Genomic DNA, 18143 nt, shown 5'->3' with positions numbered 1-18143 from the left:
CACCTTCTATTAGCTGCCTGAGAGAAGCATCATATGCTGGAGGGGTGGGGGTGGTGGTTGTGGGAGGGGGTGGTGGGGGGGGCTGTAGTCTGTGGACAGTGCGTATAGAAGTGAAGCATCCAGAGTGGCAGACATACAAACAAACACTCGGCATCTGCTGAAAAACGTTCACTAAACCCTAAAAGAAACCATGTTGAGCGCTCAGTAGAGACGTACCAGTATCAGTATCGGCTCAGATTCTGCCTAAAACGCTGGTATCGGTATCAGGAAGTACTGGAGTTTCTGCACCGATCCGATACCACGTAATAAAGCCCTAAAGAAAATCTACGTTAAAGTAGTTTATTTAGGTTGTTTATCCGTTATAACTGACTGTCAAACTGGAGAATTAAAGAAAGTTCTGGGGCATTCATTGTTCATGTTTCACGAAGAGTTTAACCTGAGCCAGACAGATAACGACAGAAATCATATCACATCCATACAGGGATAGTAGTATACAGCTGTTATACATCATATCACATCCATACAGAGATAGTAGTATACAGCTGTTATACATCATATCACATCCATACAGGGATAGTAGTATACAGCTGTTATACATCATATCACATCCATACAGAGATAGTAGTATACAGCTGTTATACATCATATCACATCCATACAGGGATAGTAGTATACAGCTGTTATACATCATATCACATCCATACAGAGATAGTAGTATACAGCTGTTATACATCATATCACATCCATACAGGGATAGTAGTATACAGCTGTTATACATCATATCACATCCATACAGGGATAGTAGTATCGGGCCATCTCTAGCGCTCAGCAGTAGTGAAAGAAGTATTCAGATCCTTTACTTTAGTAAAAGTACTAATAGCACACTGTGAAATAATCTCTGTTACAGGTAAAAAAGTCCTGCATTGAAAATGTTACTTCAGTAAAAGTCTGTAAGTATCGTCAGGAAAAAGTAGAGAAATTATTAAAAGTACTCAATGCAGAAATAATCCTCTCATTGTAGAAGAAGTGGAAAGGATCCAAACTGTTGTGTGTTTATTCAGCTAATGGTTTCAGCTAGGCCGTTATATTGCTTTTTCAGGCGCTTTTTCCCACTGTTTTCTGTTTGAATCAGCAGGTCCGTTAGTTTAAGAGAGAAGGTAGTCTATATCCACAACCTTGCATTTTTAGGGATTGCTCGTTGTCGCTGGAAATTCCACCGTATGTCTTTATATTTTCGGCTGGGTGTCCGTTACCTTCCTCTTTCTTTGTGTTGTGAACTCCGGTGGATTTATCTGCTCCTCAGATCTCTGCAGGGGAAATCCAGACAGCCAAAACAACTTTTGAACGTACACATGTTCCACCAAAACAAGTTCCTTCCCGAGGCAATTTAGCAGAAGCACCGTGGCTCCGTCAGGAATCCTAACAGGGAGAAGCTGAATGCCATAAAGACTACTTCCCATGAAGCTCCCATGATCCCACGCTGCTTCACAACTTCACCAAACTGCCTCTTTTGTTATTGTTTTGATTAAGAGACCCCTAGACGCAGAAAAGTATATGTTTAAGCATCATTTTTTTAAAGGTCCCATGGCATGAAAATTTCACTTTATGAGTTTTTTTAACATTAATATGAGTTCCCCCAGCTCTAGTGGCTGTAATTCTGCACCAAGGCTGAATTTTGGGAAGAAGACTTCAGATACAGTATTAGGGGACCACTAAGGTCTATATAAAAGAGACTTCAGATACAGTATTAGGGGACCACTAAGGTCTATATAAAAGATACTTCAGACACAGTATTAAGGGACCACTAAGGTCTATATAAAAGAGACTTCAGATACAGTATTAGGGTACCACTAAGGTCTATATAAAAGAGACTTCAGACACAGTATTAAGGGACCACTAAGGTCTATATAAAAGACACTTCAGATACAGTATTAGGGGACCACTAAGGTCTATATAAAAGAGACTTCAGATACAGTATTAAGGGACTACTAAGGCCTATATAAAAGCATCCAAAAAGCAGCACCCCATAGGACCTTTAAAATGAAGTTAGAGGGCAGGTTTGGATGTGTCTAGGTTGTATCTTAATACAACACTCATACTTCATGTTTATGTTGAAAGAGTTATTGTATTGTATTCATACTGGCTGTAAACGTGTTTACCTCTTTGGAGCGAAAAGGAGGATCCTCATTCTGTGCAGAAATAAATTACAAAAGCAGCCAAATTCAAGTGTGTATCTGTGTCCTGGCAGTCGTGTGCAGGTTCACTGCCAGTGTTGTTGTCCCGGCAACAAACCTACATGCGACTGCCACGAAATGTCAGGGCTCGATTAACCCACTCGGGGGCCCCGGGGCAAAAATGAACTGTGTGTTGTATGGAGGCCCCTGAGGGTCTCGAGTCCTGGGCGGCCGCCCACTTTGCTCAGCTGCCAATCCATCCCTGTATGTAGTTATCATAATCAATCCACTTTGCTGGATGCTGAAATAAAGTATAAATACACGCGAGGAGTTTAAGAGTTACGAACAGATGAACAGAGCACGTAAATGATGATGATTTTGTCCAAAGCAGCGTACGAATAAGGTTCAACTATATGTGATTATCAAAATTGTTTTTAGTTGCTCTATTTGTGGCTGAGAATGCAGATATGAGAGACTGGGACTTTGTTCAGTTTATTTCATAATATTTGAGTCAGAAATTGGACAGATTTTTATAAAAAATGACTCAAATTGTGGACGATTAACTTAATAGTTGACGAGTTAACTATTTGAACAATCATTTAATCTTTGCAGCTCTACGTGTGATGTGTCCCCAGTTACTGAGAATCATAAGAATACAGACTTATGTTTTTGGAAGGAAGGCGGGACACTGAGTCATGACTGGTCCGAGAAAGGGCAGATTGAAATCCCACAAACGGCAGGAGGACGGAGAGCCGAAAATAGAACCGAAGGAGGTAGGGGGGCATGTGCTACAAATGATGAGGAGGGCCGGAGGGCAAAGAGCACGGAGGCAGGGGTATGTGTGTGTGTGTGTGAGTGTGTGTGTGTGTGAGAGAGGGGGGCTGGCAGTGGGTAGCAAACAGTAGGGGAGGACAGGTTCATCTACTGTCAACAGCAGGGGAGGGAGGGAGCAGCTGAAACTGATAACTAGAAAAGAAGAAAAAAGATGCACGGAACAAGGGAGAGAAATAAGAAACGGGAAAAAAACTGGAGAATTGAGACGGAAAGATAAAGAGAAGAGAGACAGATAGGCAGATAGAGAGACAGAGGAGGGCAGTTTGTTGAGCTTCACTTCAGAAGAATGAGCTAAACGCTCACACTGATATCTACAATCTATGCTAGCATCTGTGTGTGTGTGTGTGTGTGTGTGTGTGTGTGTGTGTGTGTGTGTGAGTGTCGAGAGGTCGCCCCCTGACAGTGTGTGTGAATGAAGGAGCAGAGGCTCTGAACATGAACACTGACCCGTTTCCATTTGCAAGAAAGAAAGACGTATGATGTTATCGCCTCCGTTTTATACGGAAGGTCGACGAGGACAAGATGTTTTTCAAAACATTTTTTGGCACAAACTCTCCCCATGGTGGACGGGTGAAACAAACACAGGACTTTCACCCAGCAGACCGGGGTTCATGTCCCATTTCAAAAGAAATGTAAACGGTTAAAGTTTTTTACTTTACAGAACAAACAAAGCTGTGTCACGTGTGTCTGATTTGAACCCAAACCACTATGTTTTCCTAAACTCTAAAAGTCATTTTGTGCCTAAACCTAACCAAACCGCGGCTGTTGACTGCAGGGGTCTTCAACGTTTTTTAAGCCAAGGACCCCTTAACTTAAAGTGAGAGGTAGCAGACCCCCCTACTACATATTGTATAAAATTAAGTTGCATATTAAACTGGGCCTACAATAACTGTTAGGGCAACCTAAAGCCTTCTTACATGCCCTTTTTGCATAAGCTATTAAAATAATAATTGTTGGCATGATTTTATAAATGATATTTTAATGTTACACATGTGGCACAGTGACTCTAGGATGAACTGTATCTGTGTGCTGATATCTTAGTGACTACCTTACCTATAGGCCAGCAAGCCTATCATCAGTGGGGATTTATATTTGCTAATAATATGTTGGAATTATGTAAGGCATTTAAATTTTTTTTTAAAAGACTATTAAAGACTATAAGAAAATTGACAATAATTTGTAGCCCCCCCTACAAATGACTCTGTGGACCCCCTAGAAGTCCCGGACCCCCTGTTGGAAGATCTCTGCTTTAGGGGGTATGAAGAAACAACAGATATCCGGGTATAATTTGGGGGACTTTAAATTTAAGACCCAGATTTAAAGAAAATCAACAGAAAAAAATCTTTTTTTTTTTAAAGCGATAAAATCGTTACATTTGAAAACATTCTTTAGATTTTGGGATTTGGTCTGCAGCGACAATGCAACATGAAGCTAACTAGATAAAGTGAGAGGATGCAGGAAACAGAGCGGTCAGTGTGTGTGTGTGAGTGTGTGTGAGAGATTCATCCTCCCTATCCATATCTGTGCATACTTGAGAGCGGTTGAGTGTTTGTGTCTGTACCTGCCTTCACTCTGTGTGTGTGTGTGTGTGTGTGTGTGTGTGTGTGTGTGTGTGCATGAATGCGTGTGAGTGTGTGTGTGTGGCTCAGTCTATTAATTCTCAGTGTGTCCGGCCCCGAGAGCGTCTCCGCGACAATAGAGAGTCATCGGAGGCCCGGGGCCTGCTGGAGAAACGTCTGGCTGACGCCGTACCCTAAAGGAACGCTAATTCAATTAAGAGCCCGGTTACAGGCAGACAGGTGGAGGAGGAGAGGGGGAGGGAGTAAAGAGTAACTTAATACCTGCTAAAAATCTTATTTCTGCTCATTTTCAGGGGTTTAACTCCTCACCTCGCTGCAGTGATGTAGAGTTGTACTGCAGGACCCTGTGACATCACCGGTGGGTGTGGTTACAGGCAAGGTGCAATTCGTGAAAAAACAGGGGGGGAGGGGATTTTTGATCATGCACAACACAACAAAATATGCAGGAATTAAATCCTCCTTCCAATACCACCATGGTTATTATGTTAGTGCCACTCTGCCAGCCATGCCAAAACACTTATTTATGAACTTCAATGGAAAATAATTTATTATTTTTAAGTCGTTTTGGTGCCTAAACTTAACCGTCATCGCCGCATGATGCTCACTTTTTCTGGCTAAACTCCACTACCAACCACGGCCCCTGAAAGCACCGTCATCTGGCGGTGCCTGGACCCGGCTCACAGTCACCTGTTGGCGGCTAAACAACCGCCGCTGGTAGCCGGCGTCCTGGAGCTCTGTAGCGGCTAAATCCAACCAGATACTGCTAGTCAGATTATATCCTTCTATGGCACTATGTGTTTACATTACAGCGCTTTGCTTAGTTTAAAATACTTCTATTTGAGGTATATAATATATGGTCTATTGGTGAAGTAGCCTTTGAGGGGGGGTGTATACATTTTTTCCCCACCGGGGATAAAAATTAATTCAGCAGAAGCAGGGATATGTAGACCAGAAAGGGGGATATCCTACACATCTCCCCCAGTAAATTGCATCCTGGTTACAGGTAAAATAGAGATATTTGTGGGATTGTAATACTGCTTTTTAGCCTGGTGTTAAAGGTTAAGGACTTATAAAACTACCTTTCTGTCATATCTGCTGAAACTGACCCTATGTTCCATTAGAACTACATGAAGCAGGTCATTTAAAAAAAACTAAATCTGGCTCCTGTGGTACCACCTACAGCCTGTAGTGGGATGTGCAAAAGTCCACCACTCCCTGTTCAGATGCACCAATCAGGGCCGGGGGTGGGGGGGGTGGGGTGTCTAACTGCGTGTCAATCAATGCTAATGCACACGCATTCATTCTCCCTTGTGGGGGGAGGGGCTTAGGAGACAGTTTTGGGCTTTAGCAGAAAGGGGGGACAGACTGAGAAGTTGTCGATGTTCACATTTTTTTGCTAAGTCCTGGATCTTCACAATCCTACCTACGGCACCTTTAAGTTACTCTTTAAATAAGACCAGTTCAGGCCAAATATTCAGGATGAGACGAGTAGAAACTTGCAACGCACCGGTCTGCACTGTTCTGAAAGCTGCCAGTTTACACCCATGGCACTACACGGTGTATCATCTCCCTAGCAACGACTCTCTCAAACTTCCAACTTTCCAGGCTGTTTTAGTAACTGGATATCATTTGTAGCGTCATCAAATATGAATGAGGATAACGTTAGTGATAGTGAGATAGCTACAGTTGCATTTCTAGTAGAGATGAAACAGAGAAAACCTTTTGTTTCTCTGATTCACGGCTTTGTTCTAATGCCGCTCGCTGTGTTCAGTCACTCTCCAGCTCGCTCGCATACCGTGCTCGCAGGCGCCCGTTTAGCCTCCGCCTTAAACTCTGCCATTTTGACCAGTTGACAGTTTGTAACATAGACATTAAAATGGATTATGGATCATTGTATTTCTATAGTTTGTAACTGATTTGACCAGCTGACTTCTCTATTGGCTGTTGAAACAGGAGACGTCTCTTACGTTGTAAAACCAACAGGGCTGGGCGATATGGAGAAAATCAAATATCACGATATTTTTGACCAAATACCTCGATATTGATACCGCAACGATAGCGCAGTGTTGACTATTGGTGCTTTTACAAAATATTTACACAATGACATTTTTGATAAATAATCATCAGTAATGTGGATAGAATGACTAACTGGGTAAAGGCAAATAATAGAACAGGTAAGTTCAGAAAATGACATCACTTTACTGTAATGCAGCCTTTAAAACCAGGAAAAGAAGACACTTATGCTATATTACAATATTACGATATCCAAAATCTAAGACGATATCTAGTCTCATATCACGATATCGATATAATATTGATATATTGCCCAGCTCTAAAAACCAGCCTCTGGAGACTCCACCAGCTGACTTCTCTATTGGCTGTAGAAACAGGAGACGTCTCTTACGTTGTAAAACCAGCCTCTGGAGACTCCACCAGCTGAGTCGCGGCGACACCGTCAGCTGGTTTGAGTCGAGCTGAGACGGGCCGGTTCAGACCGCTGAAACTTTTCTCTACAACGTTCTGAAAACAGTTTTGTCTCGTTGCAAATCTTTGAAGTGTCTGTACTGGGCTTTAAGGGGGCTTTCACACCTGAAAGTCCAAACCAAGGTCCGGATTTTTGCATTTGATCTGGTAAGTTTTTGTTTCACACTGCAGTTATTCAAGCGCACTAAAAGATCTATACTTGACAAAACTACGGTCTGCCGTCATCACATATGCGAGCTGCGTCTCCAGATACTTATAACTGATTGGTTTGTAGACGGGCTTCCCCGTCCTCTCGTCTCCTCTCACTGTGTCAGAGTTTTTTTCAACTGACTGCTGCCCTCCCCTACTCTTTTTGTTTTGTTGCGATGTTAAGAAGCGAGACACGGGATATTTCTTTCTGCAGCATTTATTCAGAAACAAACGGAAACCTACACTGTACATTAACTACCACTTAACAAGTAACCTGCTGATGTATTCTCAGCTGTGATAGCCGACAGCTGTCTGCTCTGAGCGCTGACACCGCCTCTCTCTCTCTCTCTCTCTCTCTCTCACGTACACACTAAGCACTGAGCTTGTCCTTAAAGGAGCTTCCCTGGTCTTATAACAGGAAGATAGCCTGCCAGAGCTTCCTGTATTTGGCCGCGAAAGTCCGAAACATCCCAAAAATGCTTTCGCACTATAAACAAACCGGACCATGGTTCGGTTTGATCCGTACCTAGATTACCTCTTTTGGTCGGACCAAATTTCGTCTGTCTGTTTCACACTTGTAATGTTGGTTCGGATCAAACTGAAAAGTCCGAAGGTGCGGACAAATCGAGATACTGTAGGTGTGAAAGCCGCCTTAGACATCAAACTGGTTCATCAAAGATTAAATCACACCCTATCTGTCAAATATGTCTCATGTTTGTGAGTGTGAATCTTAAAGAGGACATCACCCAAATCATACAAAAAACTTGCTTTTCTTTCCTCTTCTTCGAAGTTCAGACTTCCTATGTTTTTCCAGGGTTTTCAAATCTATCTTGTTCAGGTATCACGGAGACAGCTCTGTTGTCATGCACAAGCCCAGTAGCTGGTATGATTTCATTCGTAGCACTTTTAGGGGCTTCTCATCCAACATTGAAACTTTTGAGCCGGGTAGTATCAGCCATGGAGGTTTTGAGATTTCTGTTTCTAACATTCCTCCTCCGACCACAAGAAAACGCAGGTGAATAGAAACTGTTTGGATAATCCAGTCAACAATCCACAGAACTTCCATAGAGATCGTCTCTTCTTCAGAAAGTAGTTCCAAAGAAGACTATTTTTGAAATGCCATACACCTCCATTGTGTATTAATCCCTTATTGGGAGAATTCATTTTTACACTAGCTAGTCACCTTGAACGGAAAGTTGCTTTGGTGTTTTAGTTTGAACAGATATGAATGTGTTTGTGGAGGTTTAAGTGAGTGCTGGTCCCATTGCAGCATTTTGTCTTGTTGAAACGTCTCCGTACATTTGTGTGCATGGGTGTTTTAGAAATATATGTAGGCCTATAAGTGTGTGTGTGCTGTTGCAATATGTTTGTCAATGTGTGTGTGTGCTCCTGCGACCCCTGCCGACCCCCGCTGCTTTCTCATAAAGCCGTACAGTAATAAGCTGCAGCGCAGAAATCGAACCCATTTACGAGTTCAAACGCCCCAAAACAGACAAATGATCGCTAAAATGGAGCCGACTTCTCTTAAAATGGAGCCGCACTCCCTCCATTTAGCCTCTCTCTGTCTCTCTCTTTCCATAGAAATGACTGCTATCAATATTTCCAATCTTCATTTCTCCCGAAGATCAGGGTCTCTTTCTGCCAGAAATCAATGGCTTCCCACTGAGAGCTGCGACAAGGATCAAAACTAAGAGCAGCTCGGCTCACTTTCTTCAGATAAAGTCTCGTTTCTATACAGTTTCATCATTTAGGCAGCCGGTGTGTGTGTGTGTGTGTCTATCAATACAGACCAAATTACGACTTGACTTCATCATAAGTTCTTCTCTGCCTGATTGCCGTGATGTTTGATGACATCACGCATAAATACCATGACATTGTTCAAACACGGTTGATTTCATGGACAGGTTTTCGTGGTTTTGAAACTCTAAAGTAGGGCTGGGAGATATGGAGAAAATCAAATATCACGATATTTTTGACCAAATACCTCAATATCGATACCGCAACGATATCGTAGTGTTGACTATCGGTGCTTTCACAAATATTTACACAATGAGATTTTTGATAAATAATCATCAGTAATGTGGATATAATGACTAAGTGGGTAAAGGCAAATAATAGAACAGCTACAACAGTCTGGTAAGTTCAGAAAATGACATCACTTTACTGTAATGCAGCCTTTAAAACCAGGAAAAGACAACACTTATGCTACATTACGATATCCAAAATCTAAGACGATATCTAGTCTCATATCACGATATTGATATAATATCAATATATTGCCCAGCTCTACTCTTAAGGTTTCCGTTCATCTTTTGTGCTCTTGGTCGAAAATCTTAATAACATGAATGGGAGCTAAATTTTTGTGACAAACGCATATTAAGTTTGCACTTCCAGCCACAGCCTCGCATTGACAACATTCACACTTGCAACACATTTCATATGGCTAAAATATTGCACCTGTAAGTTATGGGATGTTGTGTCCAAGAACAAGACGACTGAATGTGGCACTGATCAGTTCTCCTAGCTGTAAATATAAATATGTAAATGACAATTCTGTGACATGTCATTCTGTGGTATGAAGGAGGGTCTTTCAATAATTTCAAAGTGGAATTAGTAGTTAAAAGGCGAGAGCAAAACTTGAAATGATCCAAACCAGGAAACAACTATTTCTGAGCAAACATATCACACGTTAAAGAGGACATATAACTTTCAGCTTCACATTTGTATTTTAGGTTTCTACTTCTAAACATGTTTACCTGCTTTAATGTTCAAAACACACATTATTTTTCTCATAGTGTCTATATCCTTTATGACTCAAACTACATTTTGGAAAAGCTAAGTACTGGACAAAAAGTCACTATTGTTCTGATAAAATGAATGAATAATAAAATGAATAAAATCATATCTTTGAGTGTGTATTTCTGAATGTTCGCAACTTTGTGAGTGACTTAACTAATCTTTATATTCCCATGCATTCAATTATTTATGCGTCTGTGTGCGTATGTGTGTGTCACTCATTTGCATACTTATGTGTGTGTGTGTGGGCACATATACGCACATACATGAATTAATGCACTCCTGTCTGCATTTCTACTTCAGCGTGTGCATTTGTATGACTGTGTGTGTGTCTCTGGTTGTCAGTCACACACCAGGGCTAGGCTAATCAGCGCAGCTAGCTGTTCACTGTGTGATGTAGGGCTGATTAATATCCTGTTAGCGTCCCGTGGCTTCTAAGGCTAACTGCTGTTTCCTCTATACATCCATCGCTTCAAAACAGCGCTGCCTTCATCGGGCCTCATTAAGACGATGTATTACTATACTTAGCAGCAACACACACACACACACACACACACGATCTCAAAGCCGACAAGTTATTTTTTTAAAACGTAATGCTGATTGGCCAAAGCTTTGCCACATATTTGAAAGCTAGTAAAGAAAAGTTAGGTGAGACTGCATGAATAAACACCACAACTTTTGTTTCATTAGTTTTTCTTATTATTTTTATAAGTTTTACTTTGAGTTTGTTTCAACATTTTTGTGACATGTTCAAAAGAATAAAGAAAGATGTTCCCCTGGCTAATGGCAACACTGGGGTTCCTAATTTATAAAAGTATCCCACATCCCACCTTCTGGCAGGTGCAGGACAAATGAAAGTACTATAAACGAAAAAAATCTAATGTCCGCAACACTGCTTTGAACTCCCATATTTAATATCAATGCAACGTTTCGACCCTACTGGGTCTTCTTCAGGCAAATGGTGAACACATTTGATGAATGGATATATGTAGGGCCCAGTAGGGTCGAAACGTTGCATTGATATTAAATATGGGATGCGGACATTAAATTTTTTTCGTTTATAACACTGGGGCTCCTACCTTGAAGCTGTGGAGCTGCTCCGCGGCGTCCCTGTCCCGCCCCAGGCAGGAGTTGAAGATGAGGAGCTCGGTGTCGCGCAGCCACGCCTTCAGCTCTTTGATCCGCGCCTCCAGCTGCTCCAGGAGCGAGTTGGTCAGCGGGGAGAGGGCGGAACGAGGGTTCGCCACGGCAACGCCTCGACCGCCGCCCAGCAAAGAGTTTTTTTCGGCCGACTGGTTCTGCTGCGAAGACGAACCGGGTGCTGAATGCTCCGAGAGGATTTTCTGACAGAAGAGAGTAGAAAGAAAAGGAAAGGAGTCAGGCTACATTTATACCTCTCATTCCCCCTGCTTTGGCGTTTCCCCCTCTCATTCCCCCTGCTTTGGCGTTTCCCCCTCTCATTCCCCCTGCTCTGGCGTTTCCCCATCTCATTCCCCCTGCTCTGGCGTTTCCCCATCTCATTCCCCCTGCTTTGGCGTTTCCCCCTCCCGTTCCCCCTGCTCTGGTGTTTCCCCCTCTCATTCCCCTTGCTCTGGTGTTCCCCCCTCTCATTCCCCCTGCTCTGGTGTTCCCCCCTCTCATTCCCCCTGCTCTGGTGTTTCCCCCTCTCATTCCCCCTGCTCTGGCGTTTCCGAGCCCCTAAACTGGAGACATTAGGAAACACTTCTGACCCGTTCTGGTTGGTAATCTGCGAGGTTGTGTTGCAGTCTCAACGGACGCAAAACTGAGAGGCTGTAGGCTTTCTATACCACGCTAGAATGGCTTGAAATAAGGTAACCAAGGCTTTTCTTCCGCAAAAAATGTTACAGAGTCCACGGTAGAACTTCAGACATTATCACAAAGTGATGAAATACGTGTGGCAGGGCACCTTTAAACGGAGAATAGTTCTTCAACTGGAGCTAAAAACCCTTGTGTGTACCGAGATCGCTTTTGGCTCACAACGGCGCTTAAAAACCAAAACGTAGCAATGTAAATGTAGCCTCAGACTGAGGACTCGTGTCAATATTCCATCATGCAAAGCGGCGCATCAATCAATACATGACACGATCGTTAATCATTTACCTTTGGAAATGTACGGATCGATGAAAGGGGATGTCATGCATTTATTCCTAAAGTGCTGCAGGACAGTGGGGAAGCTGTTGAAGATGTTATAATAATCACAGTGTGTTAGCGGCACACACATCATCTGCTAATTCAGAGCCGACATTCACACCGACAACAAAACACTCTTTAGACACAAAGCAAACTGAGAGAGGGTTTTGGTGGGAAGCAATCACTGTTTCAAATAGGAACAACTAACAATAACATGAGACTCCGTGTGTGTGTGTGTGTGTGTGTGTGTGTGTGTGTGTGTGTGTGTGTGTGTGTGTGTGTGTGTAATAAGCTCTGCAGAGTAATATTCCAACCCCTGTTGATCACACAGTAAGACACAGCCAGCCACTGAGAGAGACTGTTCCCCCCACTTGGATTTAGTGTGTGTGTGTGTGTGTCATCAATAGAGAACAAAGAAACTTGCGATGTTCTCTGCGGATCACAACGAGCTACTGGGCAGTGTTATTAACAACTGTAACAAGTGAGGGTCCAACATCTATCAGAAACCAGTCAAGTGTAAATGTGCGCTGCAGTTTGCTTTATAATTGCAGCTATAATCTGCGCGCACTTAGCTGTTTTGGGATTTATAGTAGTGATAGTAGTGGGAATCTTCCAAAGTTGCTGACTGTTTTGCAGTGGTGGAATGTAACTTATTACATTTAGTCATTTTGACGTACATTTTATGCTACTTGATATACTTCTTCTCCACTTTTGAAAGCCAATATATACATACATTTATTTGACAACATTAGTTACTTTGCAGGTAGAGATTGTGAACGGTCCCAGGGATGGGTCCCTGCAACACATTCTCACTCCCAGAGCGTCAAAAAGCAACGCTTGGTCAGGTGCCTTTGGAGTTTGTTACTGATGCAAAAAGTCTCCTTTTTACGTTTTTTTTTGAGTCTCTTTTTTTACACTAGAACGGGGGCACAAGAACGGGACAGTTTGGGAAAGGTCATGGGTGGGGGTTACAAAATGTACGTTTCAGTGACACGGGGGATAAGAGTGAAATTCAATTCAATTTTATTTATAGTATCAAATCATAACAAGAGTTATCTCAAGACAACTTTACAGATAGAGGAGGTCTAGACCACACTCTATAATTTACAAAGACCCAACAATTCCAGTAATTCTCCCAAGAGCAAGCATTTAGTGGTGAGGAAAAACTCCCTTTTAGGAAGGAACCTGGGACAGACCCAGGCTCTTGGTGGGAGGTGTCTGACGGTGCCGGTTGGGGGTGTGATGAACAGTGGCAATAACAGTCACAATAAAGATAATGGAACTATGACTAGAAATAGTAGTCGTAGTAGTTCATGTCATAGTAGGGCACAGCAGGGCGTTACAGGGTGTAGTGTGGCACAGCAGAGCATGGGTGGATGCAGTGGACGCGGCAGGACGCAGCAGGACACTGCAAACTGAGAGCCCTTTGTTTGACCCATCCACCCCCCCAACATGCCTCCTTATGCAGATTTTCGGTCTTTCATACTACTCTCTACCGTTGTCTCTCTTAATACTACGTCATCTTACAGCGGTTGAGCTGCTGCTCTGCCCGGTGCGTTCAGGTACAGACGCTAAAGGGGGATTTATGAGTCGGTATCTGACGCTGAGACGAGTTGGGAGTGAGAACGGGTTTGCAAGTGCCTCTGTCTAAGTCTGTTTGCACTGATATGCTTTCAATCTTCGGGCGCGCCGCTCTCCTTAACGCCACTCGATAGAAATCCTTTTTCTGGGCCCATAGAGAGCCTTGGGAGGTGGGTACTAGTATATACAATTGATCCTTTTTTTCTGGTGATCCTATTCCTTTAACAATCAGCTGTTGGAAGCTGAGCGTTAATTATCTCTGTGCGAGTTATGTGAATATTATTTTCTTTAGCTTCCAGATTTGTTTTACTAGCCTGTCTACTTAATAACTGTTCTGAAAGGTGGACAGCTTCATTCGTCTTCTTTAGAGTTCATTTTGCATTGTTTTGATTGGAATTTAAAGCACCAGAAAGCGGTTATCTTGCAGCTTTTCAACAAGCGGCCATAACAAGAGAAACGTTGAGCGTTTGGTGAACGAGCCCCGCATGGGTCCCTGTAGCTCATTAGCATGTGTATGTGTTTGTACAAAAGGTATTGAGTCGCTGCTCTCCCTACTGAGTGGAAACACTACTTTAGCAGGTAAAACCAGCCCATTAGAGGATGAAGAGGGTCGATTATAGTACCCCCCCCCGACCGGTGAAATGAGCAGTTAGCGCTGTGTTCACAAGAGCCGGCGCGATTATGAGTCTGGGGTTAGTTTAACAGAGAGATGGAGAGGGAGCATGTACAAGGATTAAAGCTATTAGATGTTATTTAAGAGACATGAAGGCACAGAAACAAAAATTATTCATTATTATCATTTTTCTGAACATACGATACATTTTTTTTTCTTTACATGTGGTTGCGGGGAACATTGTTTAAATTGCAAGTCTGTTTATTTCCTACAGAGCTGAGCACACAGCATTTTTCTTTTTAAATTCACATTTTAAGGATATTTGCATGTAACCTGATACCCATGTGTTTCATTTCAAAATGTTCATAACAAAATCAGCTTTCTGTAGCCTAGAAAGCTAGACGCACTCTAGCGGCAGCAAATGTAATTTGCAGCCAGGGTCAGTCCAGCAACTCTCCGTTGGCTTGCGAGCTGGAAAAACTAAATTCTGGTCAGGCCAATCACATCGTGTATAGAGTCGGTGGGCGGGGCTTAACATAAGGACGGCAGAGTTGTGATGGTTCCGCGTGAATTCCCTGCTACTACAAAGAAGATGGCTGCTGCTGCTGGCGAACAGCGGTCTTTGGAATCGGCTTTTGGCCGCGACTCTGGAAGACTTGGAGTTCAGCTTTTCTTTGAGAAAAGATGTGTTCAGAGTTTTAAGTTGAATCTATCAACTAGCGTTGCTCTGGTTGGTTGTAGCGCTATCCTATTGCGTGCAGAGGGAATTTGAAAGACAACCGTTGATCCCGGCCCCTCGGATTGAGCCCTGACCAATGGGGAGTTCAGGCTAAGATTTCTGTATACTGAGGCCCACATTTGTTCCAGAGCAATGTGTAAAGAGATAATGTGGCCCTGAAGCTGAAAAGTTGGTGTTCACTTTTTTTGAAATTTCTCAAATCTCTTGTGAAAACAAACCTAAACTCTGTTTTGGTGCTTGAAATGAGCTTACAAAAGTCTTGGGTTCACATAAGTAGCGTAATATATAAATAAAATAGTAAATAAATGTCTTGAATGAAATTTTGTAATACCGCTTTTTGAATAGGAGTGTTGTCAAACATGGCTTGGACTCGCCGGTCTGTCTTTTGTCCTCAGAGGGTTTTAATACTCTTACAGTTATCAGAGTGTCGTAGAACCGTTGTGTGTTCTGTGGACGGAGTACTCGCAACTTTCACTTAAGTAAATGTACTAATAATAAAGAAAAAAATACTTTCTTATAAGTCAAAGTCCTGCAGCCAAAATCCTACTCAAGTACAAGCAAAATCAAAATCATCTTTATTGCATTGTCGGATTGTAAAGATACTCGTAAGGATCTCAGGAAGAACAGCTGCTGGTTTTTACCGCGTGCACCGTGAGCTGCCGGTCGATTCGGCGGACATTACGGTTACGTTTAGGCGACAAAAAGGGAGCGTCAGGCGGTGACGACAAAGATGGTGGTTTGGATTAAAACACTCCCGGGGAACATGCATTTCCAGTCAGTTTACGGAAATACAACCCCAAATATCTTATATGTCTCCTTTACACCACCACGGACAACAACAGATTCATCTTGGAGGTGGAAAAACATAAATAGACATCACAGATCCCAGAAAGAGAAAGCATGGAGTTTAATTACAGGAGTGCTTGGAGTGGAAGGTACAGTAAATACTAGCTTAATAAACACGTGATTGTTCTATAAAGTACAAAGTAGAGACAATATAATCTGTGAGACGGGCTGCAAGACGCTGTGCTTCTGAGACATGGAACGCTTATGAATTATAGTGCTTAACTTTTTGTAGCTATATGTACGTACGGTTCATGAGAACAGCCTGGACTAATAATACAGATAGATTCTAAGTGGAAGGTGTTAAAAAACAACGCAAGATTCCCTCTGGAAAAATAAATATATTGAGTCAAGAAGAGAATTGAAAAGAGAGAGGGGGGAACAACTGCAAAGACAACTAAGGAAGAGCTAGAGGGAGAAGGTAAAAGGAACGAGGAGGGAAAAGAGAAATTAAGAGCAAGATTATTTTTGGAGACAAATGTGGGAATGCAAATGGTAAAGAAAAGGAGCAGATAAGAGAGATAGAGAGAGAAGAAGCGGCTGAAACATAGGGAGAGATGCTGTGTGGTTTTTAGGAGACTCAATAAAGCCGAATGTTGTTTTGCGTGCAGGTTGAAGTGGCGAGCGGGTCCTGACTCCTGCGTTTTAGACCGTAGACGGGAAAAGGATGACTACGCAGATGGAAAGATCATTGAAATTGTTTTTCAATTAACTGCAGGTGAACTGAAACAAAGCATTCTTTTTTTTCCATCCATCCATCCATCTCGCGCTCCCTCCCTACCTACCTACCTACCATCCACCTACATATCTATATACCTACCTACCTATATGTAGATTTCTACAGTATCTATCCACCCACCTACATATCTATCTATCGATCTACCTAATCAATCTATTTAAAGTGGCTCTATTGGCATGAAAGTTTTAATAACAATTTTGTTAAAGCAACATTTTGTCCAAATATTTGGACAGAACACAATAAACAGTAATATGAACATGAACATGAACACAACATGTTCATCTGATTTATGTTTTTTAATTAGTTTATATTAATCTACCTATCTCCACACACACACACACACACACACACACACACACACACACACACACACACACACACACACACACACACACACACACACACACACAGACAAACACAGTTTGACCTTGAACAACTGCGAAAAATGACAAGCTGCCGCCAAAATCCACAACAGAAAAGATTAAAGTTAATTTACAACCTCTTTACTTTCTTCATCATTCGGCATGCGTGTGTGTGTGTGTGTGTGTGTCATAAATTCTTCATAGGGCCAGGACAGTTCAGAGGCGAGGCACAGGACATCAATTCCAGTTAATTCCCAATTTGTGTCAGAGCAGCAGATGCCGACGCCGGCACTGATAAGCCCGTTAATATGCTACTCAGAAGCCATGTTGGAACGGGGAATGGTCATGTATACAGCAATGCAAGAATGGAATGTGCTACCTGAAGAAATAACACAAGAAAGCAGTAATATCTGATTTAAAAGTTCAGTTAAGAAATATCTATTGATTAGAGAAGGTGAGTAGACACAGAAACTACATTGAATAAAAACTAAGATAAAATCTCTCTTCATTTTCATCTACAATCGTCTCTACTTTTCCATTAAACCGTTAGTTAACATTACATTGTTGACAGCAGGTAAATCGCGAGCTACCGTTAGCTAGTTAACACTACACCTGACAGCAGGTAACGTTAGCCTACCGTTAGCTAGTTACAAACCCAAAAAAAACACTAACCTGACAGCAGGAAACATTAGCCTACCGTTAGCTAGTTAACACTACACCTGACAGCAGGTAACATTAGCCTACCGTTAGCTAGTTAACACTACACCTGACAGCAGGTAACATTAGCCTACCGTTAGCTAGTTAACACTACACCTGACAGCAGGTAACATTAGCCTACCGTTAGCTAGTTAACACTACACCTGACAGCAGGTAACGTTAGCCTACCGTTAGCTAGTTAACACTACACCTGACAGCAAATAACATTAGCCTACCGTTAGCTAGCAGCTGGATTAAACACGGTTAAAATGCTGACAGCTAAATGGTGTAAAGTTTGTCTGTATTTCACCGTGTAGGATTCCAACCGGGGGACGTACGACAGTCTGCAGCTGCCGTTGTCT

General features: G+C 42.4%; 1 protein-coding gene across 7 annotated transcripts in view; it reads right to left on the bottom strand.

Annotated features, from left to right (window-relative positions):
- Positions 1-18143, bottom strand: part of akap6 (A kinase (PRKA) anchor protein 6) — a 292609-nt gene that overhangs the window by 60167 nt on the left and 214299 nt on the right. For all 7 annotated transcript variants that reach the window (XM_039785655.1, XM_039785652.1, XM_039785658.1 and 4 more), the window contains one exon: positions 11137-11400. In XM_039785655.1, coding sequence (XP_039641589.1) covers positions 11137-11400 — 264 coding nt within the window. The remainder of the gene's footprint in view (positions 1-11136; positions 11401-18143) is intronic.

This window comes from Perca fluviatilis, chromosome 20 (genome assembly GCF_010015445.1).
Source record: "Perca fluviatilis chromosome 20, GENO_Pfluv_1.0, whole genome shotgun sequence".
In the NCBI taxonomy this organism is placed as follows: domain Eukaryota; kingdom Metazoa; phylum Chordata; class Actinopteri; order Perciformes; family Percidae; genus Perca; species Perca fluviatilis.
Note: the sequence above shows the minus strand (reverse complement) of the source record. Positions and strands in the feature narration are given on the sequence as shown.